Source organism: Prionailurus viverrinus, chromosome C2 (assembly GCF_022837055.1).
Source record: "Prionailurus viverrinus isolate Anna chromosome C2, UM_Priviv_1.0, whole genome shotgun sequence".
In the NCBI taxonomy this organism is placed as follows: domain Eukaryota; kingdom Metazoa; phylum Chordata; class Mammalia; order Carnivora; family Felidae; genus Prionailurus; species Prionailurus viverrinus.
In genome coordinates this window covers 103,911,573-103,931,540 of record NC_062569.1, presented here as the reverse complement: position 1 = coordinate 103,931,540, position 19,968 = coordinate 103,911,573, and the positions used below count along the sequence as shown (strand labels likewise).

Below are 19,968 nucleotides of genomic sequence, written 5' to 3'. Positions count from 1 at the left end.
TCACCAAGGGCAAAGAGGGAAATATGACAGAAGGAGGCAGAGCTGTTTCATGGAATGTGAAGACAGAAGGGACAGTGTGCCCCACCTACTTTGGATTGCCCACCGGAAAGGCAGGGGTAGAGGTCCCCATGTTCATCACTTGGTGTTCCCCTGCATAAAATGGCCACACATGAAGGCTCTATATCACTTCCAGACTGTGTTGTGTTTCCACCTCAAATTTCCAAGGGAGAAGAATGGCCCAAATGAGATAAGATCATTATATCTGGTAGTGGTGGCCAACTGTCTTGATTTAAGATATTAACTGATACTGAGGACAATGAGGCTAAGCTCCCCTCACAATATTCTCAAGATTTAACAAATGTATGTCAACTTCTTTGTCTATTTTTAATATCTTTTAGGTAAAATGTACAGATGCACTGAAGACTACATTCCCAGGTATGTAGAAAATAAGTTCCATATTATGATTCCCAACTAATAAGGGGAAGTAATAAATGCTATATTGCTTTTAGGTTTGGCTTGGGGTTGTCACATTTGGGTAAAAATAAAATGAAAAGTGAGTTTTAATTATTTTTACTCCTATCTGAAGATGAAGAACTATACTGTTATTATTTTCCCTAGTTACTCATCCTGAGTCAATAACAGAGCTGGTTAAGGGACGAAGTGAGATTCTAACCTGGTATCTACAGAATTCTTGTCAATTTCAAAAGGCTATATCCTAGATTATGATTCAAATCAGATTGTAAGAATTCAGTCTGATTATATATAGAATTGTGTGGCCCTTAAGAAACCAGGGTGGAAAAGGAATCTAGCAATACCTAATAAAATTTAAGATATACAGGGGTGCCTCAATGGTTCAGTTTAAGCATCCCACTTTGGCTCAGGTCATGATCTCATGGTCCATGAGTTTGAGCCCTGCATCAGACTCTGGGCTGACAGCTCAGATTCTTTGCCTCCCTCTCTCTGCCCCTCACCCGCTCTCACTCTGTCTCTTTCTCTCAAAAATGAATAAATGTTTTAAAAAATTAAAAAAAGATACACATATATACACAAATACATGAAGATGCTTCGTGGTGTGCTCCTTTTAAAAGTAATGTCAATCAATAGGGAACTGTGATAAATCAACCCTAAAATTATATATGGTTATAGATATAACTTATTCTCTTTAACACCTGTTGAATTAGTTGCAGGGAAATTTGTATGATTTTTCCTTATAAAAAAAGGTTTATGGTATAAACAATAGTAAAGAATTTTCATTTTCTTGCACAGTATATTCTGGCCCAACTGTGTTATTAGATTGGAAATTTCTCCTTTAGGTTAAAAAAAAACATCTAAATATAGAGAATTTCCTAGAGGACTCTTCAAGACCTTTCTGAAATAGTAGACTGAAAGGCAGAAAGGTCTTTCACAAACACAGAGCTTTCTCACTGGGTAGGATAAGATTATAAGCTTTTTGTTAGCCTTTAAAAAGACCTTTTTAAAATTTTTCTCCATGTGGAAATATCTCTGGCAGATTCAGGATCTAAGCTGCAGGCAGATTCACACAAAGAAGAAAATCTTTATTTTTACAGTTTAACATTGGTTCTATAACATGAGATAATTTTCAATTCATTATCTCATATCAAGATTGATTTGCTGATTTGGTTACAACAAACAACATGACAAAGAAAATCCTATATAACCATGTAGAAGTTAATCTCTTAGAAGATTTATATGATAATTATCATTTGAGAGGTAATTAAGATGCAATGTGATAGAACATCTAGCGATTTGATCATTCTGCTAAAGACTGGGTAGGTACTCTTGGATCAGGACGCTAAGAGTCAGAAGGGAAAATTGGTAAAATACCCATCTCAAAGTAAGTAGGCCCTTACCTATAGGGCAAATGTGAAAAAGAGGCTGGTTCTTTTATAACACTTATTCATACATTGAACAAATATTGGTTCAACAAATAGGAATTGTGGTAGACAAGAGATGCAAAGATGCAAAGATGTAGATCCTTCCCTCATGGATTTAATCTGTTATCTATTGTAACAAGTCTCAATTTAAGCATAATTTGAATATGTGATGCAGATTTTATCTATGAAAAGTGGGTGGCATGTTAATTCACAAGTTTATGTCTGTACTTCACAGCTTGTCTATTTCTGATTATGTAGTCTGGGAGCCAAAATCACCACTGTAGGAAGGGCATGGAGGCTCCAGGAAAAACAAAATATGTGGAATTATCTCTAGCCATTAAAACTTCAGCATGAAAACAGCAAGTGGAAATAAAAGCTATCTTTCTTAGGTAGAAGTGAAATTAGTGACGCCTCCTCAGTTCTTAGACGGTTTGAGGCTAGGGCTCCCCCACTGCACCCTCTTTCCACCCCTACCCAACAGTGGTTTGGGTGGGAAGCCATGCTAGAAGGGAAAGAACTTTGCTTCTCTGATCTTGTCTTCCTGCTTCCCCAAATCCCTGCCCTTCCTGCACTAGTAGGTCAAAAATGTGATCACTTTAAAGACAATGTAGCATCTATATTTAACAGAAAGTCATATACACACATCCTGGCAGTTACCTCTGGGCCACTTTATTTTTCCTTTAAAATAGAATTCTACACAATTCTGGTCTTTTGATCTGTGTTAGAAGTATTATACAGTGGGTATATCATGGATTTGAGATCTAGACAATTCTGGATTTGAATCAAACTCTTGTAATTACTAGGTTTGTAGTCTTAGGAAAATGAGCATTGGTGAACTTCAGCTGTATCATCTGAAAAATACAGATTATAATATAATGCTTTCCATACAAAGCAGAGTTGATTTAAAAACAAAGGTACTGCTTTATCAGATGAAAATTAAGGTCTGAGAAAATTCCTGCCCGTTTACGGTATATTTACCCTCTAATTTCAGAAATCAGTTCAGGTTTATGACTACTTTAAACACATCATGACTCCTTAGTTTCAGAGTCTGTTGCAAAAAACTTAGGACAGATTCTCAGCAGCTTTTTGCACGGTCTGCTTCTGGGTGACACTGAAACATGATTTTATGACAAAACAGGTCTCATCTTAGCCATTCTTCCATCTTAAGATGACTTCTTGGATTTCTGGGGCTCTCTGCAGGCTCCATTCACTTCCCCTCTTTACTAAATACACTAACCTAGTGCCCGGGACCAGACTTCTGGTTTTAGCTGTCCTCATCCATTCTCAAGAGGGAGGATCCTTGTGACAAGAGAACTTCTGAGTAGCCTTCCCAGACATCAAAGTTGGGAAAGGGAGTTCCCAAGGATAGGGAGTTGAGGCCCTCACTGTGATCACTGCCACACTTGTAACCAAAATAGCTCCACATTTTCCAGCCTTCTGTTTATTAGTTTTAATGTACAAATAACTGTAAGCCATGCTCTAACCCTTCTTAAGAATTTCTTCCTAAGAATTCTTGAGGGGCGCCTGGGTGGCTCAGTCCATTAAGCACCCAACTCTTGGGTTCAGCTCAGTTCCTGATCTCACAATTTCGTGAGTTTGAGCCCCACATTGGGCTCTGCACTGACAGCAGGAAGCCTGCTTGGGATTCTCTCTCTCCCTCTCTCTTTGCCCCTCCCCTACTCATGCTGTCTCTATCTCTCTTTCCAAAGAAATAAAAAAACTTAATAAAAATAATCCTTGAGAAGTACAGATAGGTTTCAAAAGTCATTCTTTTTTTTCTTAATTTTTAAAATATTTTTATTTACTTTTGAGAGAGAGAGACAGAGACAGAGTGTGACCAGGGGAGGGGCAGAGAGAGAGAGGGAGAGAGGGAGACACAGAATCTGATGCAGGCTCCAGGCTCTGAACTGTCAGCACAGAGCCCGATGTGGGGCTCGAACTCACAAGGCTTGAGATCATGACCTGAGCGGAAGTCGGACGCTCAACCAACTGAGCCACCCAGCTCCCCCCCACCCCCGCAATCAAATCTTATTCTTGATTGTCCTTTTGTCACACTTAGCTCTGTGTCACTGCTCTAGGTGTCTTTCCCCATATCTTTAGAATTCTTCATGCTGGCAGATCTTTCTATTGTCCATTCCCCAAAAACGTGGTGAAAGATCCTTCTTTTCAAGTGCTCCAAAGCACTGGCAATACAAGTGCCTTATCTTTAATAGGCTACAAAGAATGGATATTTTAGAAGAAAATTGGAACACTGAGCAGGAGAATAAAAATTTAGTATTAGATATCACTGCTCTGAGAATCCATTGACCATCCCCTTCACAGGGAATACCACTGGATTCACTTCTTAGTCTCTAACTGTACAAAACCACTGCTAAGGTTTATACTCTTCCCCAGGACCAGGGGTCTATGCTTGATCCTCTCACCCCAAGTTCAAGATAGCTACAGCCATGGCACAGTCCCTGGCAAAGAAAGTAAAAATTCAGTAAGCATGTACTCAGGACCCATCCCTTCAGCAACTTTCCCTTTTTCCTCCTGTATCATTGCTTCTTCTTTTTGTATTATTCCCTCCAATATATAAAGAGTATTGTCTCATTCAAAAAAAAAAAAAAAGGAAAGAAAAGAAAACAAGAAGAGCTTCCTTGATACTTGATACTAGATACTTGATACTAGATTGCTACATCCTCATTGCTCTGCACCTTTTACGGCAAAACATGAAAGTTCCATCTATGTTCTGTCTGCATTTTCTGGCTTCTCCTCCTCTTCTCTTCTTTCCTGAACCTACTCTATTCAATTTTCAGCCCTCAGTAATCTACCAACTCAGCTCTTGTCAAGGTCACCAGTGAAATCCACATGGCCAAATGTTAGTGTCATTGTATGCAGTCCATCTGTAGCATTTGATACATCGATGCTCTCTACTTCTTGAGACACTTACTTCTCTAGGCTCTGGGTGCCCCCCCCCCCTCCATCTTTGATTTTCCTTCTTACCAGCGGCTCCTTCTCCTCTGCTGATTCCTGAACCTTTGACATCAGAGTGTTCAGGGCTAATCTCATGAAACTCTTTATCTATACTCATTCCATAAAGTAGTTTTACCTCCTCTTATGGCTTTAAAAAACGTTACACACTATTGGAGCCTAACATATATATCTGACAATTTGAAGAAATGCCTACTAAGCAAATCAAGGTAACACTTACCAAAATTCCTGATAGACCCCTAAGCTTGCTCTTTTTGCAACCTTACAACTTTCTGGCCCCTTAAAATAGCTTTATTTAGTTTTATAGAAGTATCTTCCATTTTTATTTGGATGTTGGAACCCTACATTCATATCATAGAATTTCAGAGCTGAAAGAAAAATAGTGATTAAATAGTTTAATAAACTTGTTTTATAAATAAGGAAATTGAGGGGCACCTGGGTGGCGCAGTCGGTTAAGCGTCCGACTTCAGCCAGGTCACGATCTCGCGGTCCGTGAGTTCGAGCCCCGCGTCAGGCTCTGGGCTGATGGCTCGGAGCCTGGAGCCTGTTTCCGATTCTGTGTCTCCCTCTCTCTCTGCCCCTCCCCCGTTCATGCTCTGTCTCTCTCTGTCCCAAAAATAAATAAATGTTGAAAAAAAAATAAGGAAATTGAAACTTAGAGAATTTATGTCCAAAGTCACTCAGATGGAAGTACTGATTTTTTTAAAAACTGAATTTACTTATTTAATCTACTTAGATAATAAAGTATTCAACCACTTTTCTAAAAGGACTTCTTCACAATAAAATAATGATGAAATTAAAACTTTAAAAATAGGGAATATAGAAAATATATGCTAAAGTAGAAATTTGGCCCCCAGTAAAAGATATAATTAACATTATTTTAGACGTTGGAGTGTCAGTAAATGTGCTTATTGGTCAGAGGACCATTTCAGACATGTTCAGAACAATGGACTAGCCTCTAGGATATGACTTTATTTATTAATCTATTTTTAATAGTAGTTGATCTTCTACATAAAACACTGCCAAATATTTGTGCTTAGAGTTTATTAGATATTTTCAATATGCTGGAGCTATTTGGCATTGCCAAGTAAAAATATATTTTTTAATTTGTTGGTTAGGCAACTGTTCCTTTGTAATAGTTTATTTCGGATGATTAATCATTTGAGACCTGCCTGTAGACATAGGGCACTGCATTATAAATCACATCTTATTTTCATTCATAGGGAATGAAATGATATTCATTTTTTGGACATGATTTATCATTTGCAGGTTGTATCTGCTATCTATGTAAGCTAGGAAAATGGATGGATTGTCTTATTAAAAATTCTTCACCTTTTGCTATTATATTCTCTGCATAGCCAGAGAAAAACCATGAACAGGGACTACTCCATATCCCAATATTAAGCTGTATTGAATTACTGATAGAAAGAAAGGTTACAGATGAGTTCCTTTGTTATCAGATAAGAGAAAAACATGCCAGCATCTGGACTTTTCAAACCATTTCATACAGGTATCATTTGATTTTTTGACACCTACTTACTATTTACATATACTGTGCCTTCTTTCAGAAGCATAGGGAGTAATATAGGTGTTATGCCTTGAGATCAGTGAAGTATTCTTTTTTTCTTTTCATGCAGTTCCCTCCAGCTCATGATGATATGTAATCTCAAAGTTAAAGCAGTTGCTACTATTTTATGAAATGCCACTCTCACTGCCTGATATGTTCCTCTGTTGCCAGCCTGCCATTGTGAAAGGTGGTCACCAGGGCCACTGTCACTGTCTGGTGACAATGGTAAGATGTCTACTCTAATCCTAAAAGGATTACGCAGATGAAGCTGTAAGGAAATTTAATCAAACATCAAGAGCAAATAATATTTAGGGCTTTTGGACCAGACTTGCATTACAATCCTAGCACTGCGAGTTACTATCCTTGTCTTTGGCCACTTTAGCTCTAGGAGTTGCAAATTCCTTGTATGCACAGTGGGGATTTAAAAAGAAAAAGCATCTCAGAATTGTTCTGAGGGTTGAATGAGCACTGGCATAAAGAAAAGCTTTCAGAATTGGTACTTATTGCTGGCATTACACATAAGGCTAGGGAAAATAATGTTAATCTAGCTGATTCTCAGACTTCCCGTTTGTAAAGTGGGAAATAATATTTCTGCAGAATTTCCCTACAACTTTGGTATAATGTATATAAAACATTTAGCACAACATCTGGATAGAATAGGTGAATCAATCATTTTGCTATACCTTCCAACCTGACTCTACAATATTTCTTCGGCCTTTTATTTCCTAAGCATCACTGTCAATTAGTATTTAGTAAACACAGTTTCAGCAGATGATTCAGAGTAATAGTCTGGGGACGTAAACAGGCAGTACAATGTATAATTAAGACCATAGATAACCTAGGTTCTAGTCACAGCTCTGACACTGACTAGTCTTCTCACCTTCACATTATAGGACTTCTTTGTGCCTCAAGCTCCTTATCTATTTTTTAATTTTTAAAAAAAAAAATTTTTTTTTCAACGTTTATTTATTTTTAGGACAGAGAGAGACAGAGCATGAACGGGGGAGGGGCAGAGAGAGAGGGAGACACAGAATCGGAAACAGGCTCCAGGCTCTGAGCCATCAGCCCAGAGCCCGACACGGGGCTCGAACTCACGGACCGCAAGATCGTGACCTGGCTGAAGTCGGACGCTTAACCGACTGTGCCACCCAGGCGCCCCTCAAGCTTCTTATCTATTAAATGGGAATGCTATAGTGCCTATCTGGTCAGATTGTTTTGAGAATGGAATAAATGAATAAATGAACTTGCAGCTCCAGTAACATTTGACAACCATTAAGTGCTAAATAAGTATTTGCTGTTATTATCTGAACAGTCCAAACAAACCCTGTTCAAATGAACACACACACAGGCACGCAGGCACACATGTGCTCTTGCATCATAAATATATCTACCTTGGTTGGCTGAGGTTAAACAAGAACATATAATCATATATTGAATTTAGCTGAGAAACCAGTTAAGAACTGTGTATAAAGTGGATTCTAATAAGATAAATTATTTTTCATTATTATAGGGAGGATGAGTATTATATTGAAGACACACCAATTTATGGTAACTTAGATGATGTGGTCCCAGGTAAGTTTTATGTTTCCAGAAATTATATTTATCTACAAATTAATATCCCTCCCCTTACTCCCACAGCATTTTGAGGTGGCTTATTTTTGGTTGCAATTACATTTAAACTTCCCAAATGGCAACCATAAATTCAACAATATTTAGCATTTTATTTAGTATATATTTCCAAAGCTACATATTGTAAATTGTGTTGAAATACTCGGTGTAAGTCAACATCCTGTTTTTCTATATTCTTCTAGAGTAAAACAAAGAGAAATGTGAATACAGGAAGACCCTGTTACTATGAATTTTGACACACACAATTCTATGAAATAAAGCTATTTCTAGAACAGAAAATAGCTCAGGGAAACAGTGCTTGGCACTGTCTACAAAAGCAAATCTACGCTGAATAATCTGGAACAATGAACACGTACTCTGGTTTCCTGTATTTTATCTGCTCAGGTTAAGTAGAGAATCTTGGGCTACGTTGAGGGCAAATGGGGAAAGAAAAGAGCTACATCGCCACTGAGTGGGTTATATTTTTTTGTTCTTAGGTAACAAGTACTTTTCAATTCCCAGCTTCCCGTATTCCTTGAAACATCCCAACCACTCCAAAACAAAATGCCAATAAACTCCTTAAAACAGATAACAATGATCTGATCCCAGAGCTCTGATTAGAGAAGCCATAAGGGTAAATGCTAGTATTTAACACCATCCTGGCCCTACAAGTCCTTCACTTAATTCATGATAGGAAAGTTAGGGGTTAACAGAGATTTCCAGGAATGGACTAAACTCTCTGAATCTCTGTGTATCAAAACACCATGCAATTCTCCTAAAGTTAGGAATGTGAGACTATTAAAGGCTTCAAAATATTATTTAATCTTTGTCTTTCCCTTCTTTGTAAAGTGTCTTCTAGTCTCTATACTCTGAGAAATCAAAACTACTTTTTAGGACTATCCTATAATTTGCCCTCCTGTTTCACCTTGCAGAATCGTGGTACCCACCTATAATATCTGAGGTTTCAATTCTTATGTACTCTGGTGGTGCAAAGCCCACCATATCTGCAATTTCTGTATCTAAGGGAACACAGGTGCCACCCCACAGGCTCTGATTTAGTAGGGCCAGAATATGGTTTAGGAATTTGCTAGTTGACAAATCTCCAGGTGATTGTCATGCATGTTTTCCATGGACCATTCTTTGAGAAACATCACTCCTCTGTGTTGCTTTTCAGAAATGGTTGAATGATTAGAAGATAACTTGCATTATATTAGTAAATGTATCTTTCTTTCCGTGGGATCAAAGTGGTGCAATCCACATTTCTGTCAGGTGACAGGCCATCCTACAAGTCACTCTTTCTCTCTTTCTTTTCCCTTTCATATAGGCCTATCTGGGGAAGAAGAAAGGGATGGATAATTTATTATGCATGTCCCTACAGGATGAAATGAGCACAGGTCTGCTGGCTGTTGCACAAAAACTCTAAGTACTTAGGACCAGCATTTCATAGTTCCATACCCTCAAAACAGCCTGGCTGAACTGTCACGGATATATGGGACAAAAGTCATAATCTAAACATTCTTTTTCAAAAATAGGACATAGATTTCAAAGGGGCACATGCACCCCAAAGTTTATAGCAGCACTATCAACAATAGCCAAAGTAAGGAAAGAGCCCAAATGTTCATCAATGGATGAATGGATAAAGACGTGGTGTATGTATATATACAGTGGAGTATTACTCGGCAATCAAAAAGAATGAAATCTTGCCGTTTGCAACTACGTGGATGGAACTGGAGGGTATTATGCTAAGTGAAATTAGTCAGAGAAAGACAAATATCATATGATTGCACTCATATGAAGACTTTAAGATACAAAACAGATGAGCATAAGGGAAGCAAGAATAATATAAAAACATGGAGAGGGACAAAAACATAAGAGACTCTTAAATATGGAGAACAAACGGGGTTACTAGAGGGGTTGTGGGAGGGGGGATGGGCTAAGGGGCATTAAGGAATCTACTCCTGAAATCATTGTTGCACTAGATGCTAACTAACTTGGATATAAATTAAAAAAATAAAGTAAAGGGGTGCCTGGGTGGCTCAGTTGGTTAAGCGTCCAACTCTTGGTTTCGGCTCAGGTCATGAGCTCATGGTTCATGGGTTCAAGCCCCACATCAGGCTCTGTGCTGACAGCATGGAGCCTGCCTGGGATTCTGTCTCCCTCTCTCTCTGCCCCTCCCCTGCTTGCTCTCTCTCTCAAAAAATAAACATTTTTTAAAAAGTTGAAAAAAATAAATTAAATAAGAATTTAAAAAAACATAAAAAAATAGGACATAGGTTTTAAAATGATTCTGAGTATGGGGTGCCTGGGTGGCTCAGTCCATTAAGCATCCGACTTTGACTCAGGTCATAATTTCACAGCTCCTGAGTTTGAGCCTCGCATCATGCCCTGCACTGACAGTGTAGTGCCTGCTTGAGATTCTCTCTCTCCCTTCCTCTCTGCCCCACCACTCCAAAATAAATAAACTTAAAAAAATAAAAAATAAATAAAATGCCTTTAAGTAAAACTTCTCACTTATGGAAAGAATTGCCAAATTTCAATCATCAGTGCATGTGTACTATACTGTGCCACCACCATGCACCATTTGCAATCATGGCTAAATAGAACACATGGGATCTCTAACATCTAAATGGTAGTTTAATGTGAGCCTGTCATGTCCTGAAATGGCATAAATTAATATGATCTAGTCTTTATCCCAAGTGACCTTCTTTTGTCTTATTGGTAATGCTGCAGGGCAAAAGACTTCTCCACATTCTGAAGCATAAAATGGTTTGTGCTTCCTTATTTTTTTGCATCTCCAAACAATGACAAATCAAATGACTCTTGGGGGTTTCACATTTACAGCTATATGATGTTTGGGTTGTGTGTTTTTATTGGCACCAGCATTTTTCATTTTTCCACTGTAAATCATGATCTTTTCAACTCATCAGAACCAGTGGATGAAAATTGTTATGAACAAATGAAAGCACGACCTGAGAGATCTGCAAATGAACTGCAAAAAGCCACTGCACCTGCACAGGTAAGCTTTGTTTTCTGTATTATGGATCAAGCTCAGCCTAGATCACAGCACAGCTACATGCTTCAAGAACACAAAAGCAGCACATGCTGATTCACACCTGAAGCAGCCCGAGATTTTACAGGCTGAATCAACGTCAAATTCTGGGACCTGAGCTCTAAAGGGAACCTCAAAGGCAAAGCAAACAGTGCTCAGAAACACACTTGAAAAGTCAGAATTGTGTACCATTACAAAGGCAATAGATTGAAAGGAAAAGTGGTTCTCTTCTTAGTCAATGAAGCTTTTTCTTTCAGATTGAAAAAAAATTATGTGCATCACAAAGATAAATACAAAAGTTGGCACATATATAATGCTCAAAAGACCTAGATGTCAGGAATTTATGGGGGCAAGGGGAGGAGAGGAGGGGATAGGGAGAGAGAGGCGGGAGGACGGAGGGAGAGAGAAAGAGAAAGGGCTTTATTTAAAAGATAAATGAGCTGGATATAAAAGACCATACTTCTATTTTATAAGGCAAATGAGTATAAATTTTAGTGTATTTTCTATGGGCGTGGGCTAATGGCAAGAGATTTTCACATAGCTTGTATAGGGTTAGGCAGGACAAAGTGTAAGCAGGAACATATGAAAACCCAAGAAGAAATGGATAGTTTTTCCCTTTTGTACCACAATCAGTTCAACCTCCTCAGACATAGCACTGACTTCATCAAAAGCCATTCACAATTCTTAGTCTACATGCTGTTGACATGTCATAAATTTCAGTTAAAAGAGTTCTTTTTCCTCCCAGATTTTGTCTCTTCAATTTTGTGCTCTCTTGCTACTCTCTAGAAATTGTCATAGGCCCAGCACTTCCAATGCAGCTATTATGTGTCAGACCTTATCATATGTGCTTTACATGCATTATCTTCTTGGAGTCTTATGAGGGAAGCAGCATTATTTCTCCCATTTGACAGAGGCTTGAGAAGGATGAAAAACATGTTCTAAAGTGCTCAGATACTACATACAAAGAGGATCTAAACTTAGTCCTGTATAACAGAATGTATTCTCCTCCCTAAGATGGGTCATATCTTGTAAACCTCCCATTAATACAGAGTTTTTCTCTTTTTCCTTTTACGAATTAGTTAAGAAATCAGAATTCTTGGAGTTTTTAAGAAACCAAGATGTGGTAAGGTTTAAGCAAAATGTGAAATCATCTTCTGATGCAAAACCTGTTACCTGATGCTAAATTAAGGGTAAATTTTTTTTAATAAAAGGTAGGAAGAAGTGCATATTGGGGTGCCTGGGTGGCTCAATTGGTTAAGCACCTGACTCTTGATTTTGGCTCAGGTCACAATCTCACAGTTGTGAGTTCGAGCCCCAAGTCAGGCGCTACGCTGACGGTGCAGAGTCTGCTTGGGATTCTCTCTCTCCCTCTCTCTCTGCTCCTCCCCAGCTCATGCTTTCTGTCTCACTCAAAATAAATAAACTGAAGAAAAAAAAACTTCATGTTATAATAGGATCTGCTAAATCCATAATAAAAAGAAAATCTCTCAAAGGTTAAAATATAACCCCACCATCATAAATGTAGAGGTTCAAAGCACCATAACTATAAAAGAACTAAAAATTATTATTTTTTTTCAACGTTTATTTATTTTTGGGACAGAGAGAGACAGAGCATGAACGGGGGAGGGGCAGAGAGAGAGGGAGACACAGAATCAGAAACAGGCTCCAGGCTCTGAGCCATCAGCCCAGAGCCTGACGCGGGGCTCGAACTCACAGACCGTGAGATCGTGACCTGGCTGAAGTCGGACGCTTAACCGACTGCGCCACCCAGGCGCCCCTAAAAATTATTTTTTAAGTGTATTTATTTTGGGGGAGAGAAAATGTGTGTGTGCATGAGCAGGGGAGGGGCAGAGAGAGGGATAGGGAGAATGCCAAACAGGCTCCCCTCTGTCAGCATGGAGCCTGATGTGAAGCCTGATCCCATTAAATGGGAGATCATGACCTGAGGCAGGATCAAGAGTCAGCTGCTCAACTGACAGAGCCACCCAGGTGCCCCCAAAGAACAGAAAATTCTTAATAAAAGTTGCTATTTAGTACATATGAATTGTGCCACATCTGGCTTTTACTGAAGTGGAAATTGTGGCAAGTTTAAAATGCCTTTAACAGTCTGCTATTTTGTAAATGATATATTTAAAGACAGTTCTAAAGAGGTTAGCCTTTATTCTATTATGCCCTTCTCATAAATTTGGTTTCACAAATTAAATATAATTTCTTTATATTTGTTCAATTCTATTTTATTAGAATGATCATTATCTTCAAAACCATTACCCAATTTGCTACTACAATACTTACTTTGTTAACTTTGGTCAATTACAAAAGCATAAGGAGCCTATAATATTATGCAGAAAGCATTACGGATAAAGCGTCTGTTGGAAAAAGAAACAAGCTCCTCGCCCTTTAAAATGATGTATACAGTTCAGAAGTTGTAATTTTAATACCCAAGTGTACCATTAACTAGGAAGAGATCATCAGGAAACCTAATAGTAAAAAGAGTCCACACAGTTCCCATATCCTAAAACACATTGAGGACCACAGTGTGAGCTTGCTCCTCTTCTCTTCATGTCACAGTTTCCCACCGATGTTGCCTTTCCCTCCTATGTCAGAAGTATCTACTTTCCTTTCCAAAGCCAATACCTTATTTATGCTCATGACCATTTCTCCTTTCAAGATCTTGCATCTTCAATTATTTAATTTGTCTCCATTTTCCATTTTTTCTTTAAAGGATCATTACTATTTACCTACTAATATGCACAAATCACCCCAATATTTAAAAACAAAACAAACAAACCAACAAAATTTGCCATCAACCTGTGTTTCTCCATAATCCCTAAACTGATTCTTACTCTCCTCTGCTGTGTCTATAGATACACATTCTTTTACTCCTGGCTATATAATTCCCACCCATCCACTCATCTGAAACCACACTCTGGAAGTCAAGTGAATCATTTTTAATTTTTTTAAAGTTTATTTATTTACTTAGAGACAGAGAGCACCAGTGGGGGAGGAACAGAGAAAGAGGGAGACAGAATCCCAAGAAGGCTCCACCTTATCAACACAGAGCCCAATGTGGGGCTCAAACTCACAAACTCATGAACTGCGCTATTATGACCTGAACCAAAATCAAGAGTCAGACGCTTAACCAACTGAGCCAACCAGGCACCCCCAGAAGTGACTCTTCATGTACAATCTGTGATCCTTTCTTGGGACTCCCATTTTCTGAATTCTTTAGCGCTTGATAAAGTTGACCAGCTGTTGACCGGACATACATTATTTGGAATTCTTTCAGTTAAAAGTACAGAAACCAAATTCAAATGACTTTAGCATAAAAGGGAAATTACTGCCTCATGTAACTGGGACATGTAGGGTGTATTTTGTTTTTGAGATGACTGAATATGAGGACTCTCTCCATTTCTCTTCCCTGCTTCTCTTGGTTAATGACTTCCTTCTCTTCTATTACCAGTGGACTCTTCCATGGACTGGGCAAGCCAGATTTTCTTCCTCCCAGTCTCAAGGAAAAAAACACATTTTCTGTTCCTACATCTGTACATAAATCCCAAAGATGCCATATAATTAGCTCTGCTTAAATCACATGTCCATTCTTGGACCAACTTCTGTTGCCAACTTCTGTTCTGTGGTATGATTGGTTCCAGCCTGGGTCACATGCTTAGTCTTGCCCTAGGAGTGGGGTACAGCACTGTAATTGACAGCCTCTCTCGGACCAGACAGAGGAAAAGAGTTTCCCAAAGGACAATGGGGAATTTATCAAAGAAAAATGATAGAACAAAGTGCTGGACAGACAAAAAAGATATCCATCCCTTTGTATCACTGAGTGCCTTCTAGTTATTTTTGAACATCACTGATGTCTCCTTCTCTGTTTGGGCAAAGGCAAAGGAAGTAGAAGTACAAGGTGTGTGCAGAAAGCAGTAAATTGTTCACTTTCCCTGGAATACACTTTTGGGGAGGGGGCAGGTAGTGAGAATCAAAATAAAAAGGTGAAGTACAAACATGGAAGACCTTGAATGTCAGAATATGAAATTCAGATTTTACAGGCTAAAATTTTGGAGACAGAATGGGAAAAATATGAAAGTTGCACCTGAAGAAGACAATCTGAAGATCGCACACAGGCTAACTGGCAAAGGGAAGAGACTAGAACCAGGATACCAGTGAGGCAGTCATTGCAATTTCCCAGGGATTACTATTTTAGGAATAAAAAGTCAAAGATACTATACAGGTTGCAAAGAGAACCATCTCTTCCGCCTGGTAACAAAGATAAAACATGTAATTCTTAGCATGAAAATGGGTGCAACAGGGACATGCTTACCAATACATTCAAAGGTCTGTTAATCTGAGTGTTGCTTCTTTACTCCATGCTCCATGAATTGATATAATTTTGGCCTACTCTTAAAGGTGAATCCTTAAAACAGAAATTTGTGGTTTATTCAATGGCTGTCTTACAGTTTTAGCCTACAACTTCGAATAACTATAATCCCCCAACTTATCTTTGGACAATGATTATAGCTTCCATATATATTATCTCTTCCGAACCCTGTGAGATAGGTACTCTCAATTTATAAGCAAGAAAATTGAGGCTCAAATAGTTTTTTAAAATTGCCCAAAGTCTCATGATCAGTATGTTATAGAGCAGGGATTCAAGCCTAGGCTTTCCAACACCAAATTCAAGGTTTTGCCTTCAGCCTGTTTGTTCCCCCAAGTTTCTGCAGTCTTCTGTCCTTATCCTAGTATTGACCCAGGTCTAGGCCAGAGAGGACCTCTTGGATGCAAATGAATACTCCAAGGACAACTTAAAATGAGCTCAAAGGGAATGTGGGGAAAGGAAGGCAAAGAGGAAATAAAAGGGGGAAGTTGGAAAATGTAATTCTTGCCAGATGCCACTCACATAAATGGATACTCTTATCTTTATACTCCTGAATCTCAAAAGTAGAAAAATTGGGGACTTTTATGGGTACCGTCAAATGACCAGTTATTAAACATGGGTAAAGTACATTTTGAGATTCATTAAATTCCTTCCTATCATGCTTGTTCCCGGTTTAACAAATTAGAATATTGTCACTTGGTAAAAGCAACACAGGACAAGAGCTACATAAGGTAAAGGCAGGGGGAGATGCACATAAAGGTCCATCTAAAATGTTCATGTCTATTTTGTGTCTAAGAAAGAAATAAAAATATGCATACAAAAATCTCATCTCAAAAGTCTTGAGGCTTGAGTTGACTATTGTTTTTTGTTTTCATCCTAACTGCCAAATTTGGCAAAACAAGGTAGCCAGAGCCCAGAAAACAAGCTGCTTGTTTTTCATAGACCTTAGAAATCCCCAGAAGTCATCAAAGTTAAAGAATGAGCTAACGATAAAAAAATTAACATGCCTTTCTTTTTAGACAACCGAGGAAGCACAGGTGTTCTATTCCTTCGTGGATCACAACTCTGAGGGGAAGCGCAGAAAGCCCAAGAAACAGAATACCGATCTGTCACACAAGGACGAAGAAACCCAGTTATGTGCTGCAGATGCCATCCTTTCTAACACCACTTCAGTAGACAACTTCCCATTTGAGAGCCAGGAAGTAGAGGAAAATGTTCATGATGACCCCATCAGACTATTTGGATTGATTCGTGCAAAGAGAGAACCTATAAACTCGCTGGACTATGATATAGCTCAGTAATCTGGCTCTTACTGGAAATGTTAAAGAAAATAACATGATTTGGGAGGGTGACAATCTAAATCATTTGCTAGTGGGATGGTGGCTTACCTCTTATCCACAGCTTATGTTCATGCACACCAAATGTAGTGCCATGAAAATTAGTTATTTGAATTGGCTTAACAAATGCCTAAGTAGTAAAATGTAAAACAAAATCAAGTTCGCCAACTGAGCCTAATAACAAAGTCACAATTTCACCAACAATGCTTAATACTCAGTGAAACAAAATTTAAAAAAAAATTTTAAGCATAAGTATATTCTAGAACATGTTGAAAGAAAAGTAAAAATCACTTTTTAAAAGGCATTTTTACTGTCTCATCAATATGAAATACCCCTTAATTGAAAGAAATTTCTGATTGAAAGCCATGGGACATCAAATATATTCCTAATAAAAGTAGATGAATCTTCTTAAAAAGTATTTTCCCCAGAGGAACTACCTTTATTACTTTTAAAAATTATTATAAATTTAATGCATGTCCCTTATAACAATAAACAACTATAACAAAGAATTTAGATATTTCACTAGCCAGAGATAATCACTATGAGCAACTTTCTATATCCCCTTCTAGAAATTTTTCTGGACATGCCTATGTGCATACATCCATTGTTTTGTTCTTTCTTTTATACCAAAAAAAGGGAGTGATTATTTTATACATATTATTTAAACTTTTTTCACTTAATATATTGGGGGGTTATTTTTCTTGGTTTTTAAACTATAACTAAATACAGTTACATATTATAATTTTAATGCCTGCATAGCAATTCACTGATGACATTAGAATTTATTTAAATAATTTGAAAGTGTATTCAGCTATTTTCCGAGTTCTGTTTTTCATTTTTACATATAATTATTGTAATGAGAATGCATCTCCACACATGTTTAAGTACTTATCTGACTTCGTCTTGAGGCTACATGCCTAGGAAAGGAATTGCTGCTCTAAAAGGTATGCATAGTGAGTCTCCATAGAACATACTTCTAAAAGGTCAAGAGTTTGTTCAAAGTATGTGTCCAATTTAAATTCCTGTAAGGCCCTCCAAAAAGTTATTTAAAAAACTTTCTGTTATCTTTCTCCATTTGGAATAGGAGTTTAACTGGGTTTCAAGTCATCACTGACCAAGAAAAGTGTACATGTGAGCTGTCAGTCCTGCCCTCTGACCAGAGCTTCATGGATTTTATTCATTCTTTCTTCAATTCTATTGGGCTCCTACTGGTGTATAGGTACCAAGTTAGACATTGGTGTACAATGAGAGAAACAGAGACCCTGCCTCCATGGAACTTACAGATGAGTGGGAAAGATGAGTATCAGCTTAACAAAGTATAGCTACTAGTAAAAAAAAAATATTATTAAGAAAATAGAAGAATGAAAAATAATAATAGAGAGAGAGCATCTCTGAAGAGAACATTTTAATTCTGAGAACTGAACAATGAGGAGCCGCCAATGTAAAGAGAGAGGAAGGAAGAGCATGTTGTATAAGAATTCTATCCATATTTGGAAGTAACAACTTCTGTCAATAACTATTCCTATTATGAACTGGTAAAAAACTAAATGTCAATGCCAAAGTAAAATATTTGAAGTTGTCCATAATGCCATAAAAAATCCAAAAAATATTAGTGTCTAAGGACAAAAGAAAAAGAATCAGGTTTCTGACTTTAGAGAACCACAGAAACATAGGAAATAATAATTAACAATGATATAGTGACTTTAAATTTAATTTTCAAGATAAAATAAAATCTTTGTTATTGTATATGTTTATGTTACATTTCTGTACATAGCATGGTTCAGTAAAAATAAAGTTTGATTGTATTTTGGCAGTTAGTTTTTCCTACATCATTCACCTACATTATTCACTTAACCCCTAAACAGATTTGAATTTTTTGCCTCTAGTTTATATCATTTGAATTCCACTCTATTTTGAGTTTTATGCATCAAATATACTTGATGGCTGATAATTTGGAAGGTTTTTAGCTATGAATTCAAATTCCCTAATAGATAAAAGATTATTCAAGTTTATCTATTTCCTATTGAGTGAATGTGGTAATTTGTGTCTTTTGAGGAATGTGTCCCTCTCATCTAAGTTGTTAAATTTACGGCATAAAGTTGATCAAAATATTCCCATATTATCCTTTTAATATCTTAAATCTAGTGATTTAACCTCTCTTTGATACTAGGAATTTGCTTCTTTTTTTCCTCTTATCTCTCCAGTTAGAGATTTATCAATTTTATTGATTTCCTCAAAGAACCAGTTACTGTTGACATAATTTTTCCATTGTTTTTATATTTTGTGTTTCATTGGTTGGTCCTCTGATCTGTATTATATTATTTCTTCTGTTTATTGGGTTTCATTTGTTCTTTTTTTAGCTTTTCAAGGTGGAAGCTGAGCTCAGTAATGAGACTTTCTTCTTGTCTAGAATAGGCATTTAGTTTCATAAATTTCCCATAAATTTTGATATATTGTTTTTATTTTTATTTATTTCAAATATTTCTACTTTCCCTTTGATTTCTTCTGTGATCCATAGGTTATTTAGAAGTGTGTTATTTAGTTTCCAAGTATTTGAAGAGTTTCCAGATCTCTTTCTTATTGATTTCTAATTTAACTCCATCATAGTAAGAAAACATATGACTTGAATCCTTTTAAGTTTATTGAGCTTTTCTTTAATTTTCAGAATATAGTCTATCTTGGTAAATGATGATATGCACTTGAAAAGAGTGCATAGTCTATTTTTGTTGGATAGAATGTTCTCTAAATGCCAATTAGACTAATTTGGTTGATAGAGCTTTTCAAGCTTTCTATGTCCTCTATATTTAAAATTCATTTTTATAGGCAGCATGTAGTTTATTTGCTTTTTTAATCCAATCTGAAAATCTCTGCCATTTAATTGGGGTATTTAGACCATTCTCATTTAATGCAATTATTGGTATGGTTAGGTTCAAAGCAACAGTCTTGATTATCTGTTTTCTATTTGTCTCATCTATTCTTCATTCATCTTTTTCCTCTTTTTGTGACTTCTTCTATATTACAGTTGACATTTAAACAATACAGGGGTTAGGAATACGACCTCCTCAATAGTAAAAAATACCCCACATATAATTTTGGCCCCCTTCCAAAAACTTAACTACTAATAGCCTCCTGTTGACCAAAAGCCTTACCAATAAACCTAAACA

General features: G+C 37.3%; 1 protein-coding gene across 1 annotated transcript in view; it reads left to right on the top strand.

Annotated features, from left to right (window-relative positions):
- The window catches only part of LOC125175475 (T-cell receptor-associated transmembrane adapter 1), a 39,840-nt gene extending 20,872 nt beyond the window's left edge, over window positions 1–18,968 (top strand). Inside the window, exons 3-6 of the mRNA XM_047876070.1 lie at window positions 399–435; window positions 7,946–8,007; window positions 10,971–11,059; window positions 16,487–18,968. Coding sequence (XP_047732026.1) covers window positions 399–435; window positions 7,946–8,007; window positions 10,971–11,059; window positions 16,487–16,768 — 470 coding nt within the window. The 3' untranslated portion in view covers window positions 16,769–18,968. The remainder of the gene's footprint in view (window positions 1–398; window positions 436–7,945; window positions 8,008–10,970; window positions 11,060–16,486) is intronic.
- Window positions 18,969–19,968: the final 1,000 nt, after the last annotated feature.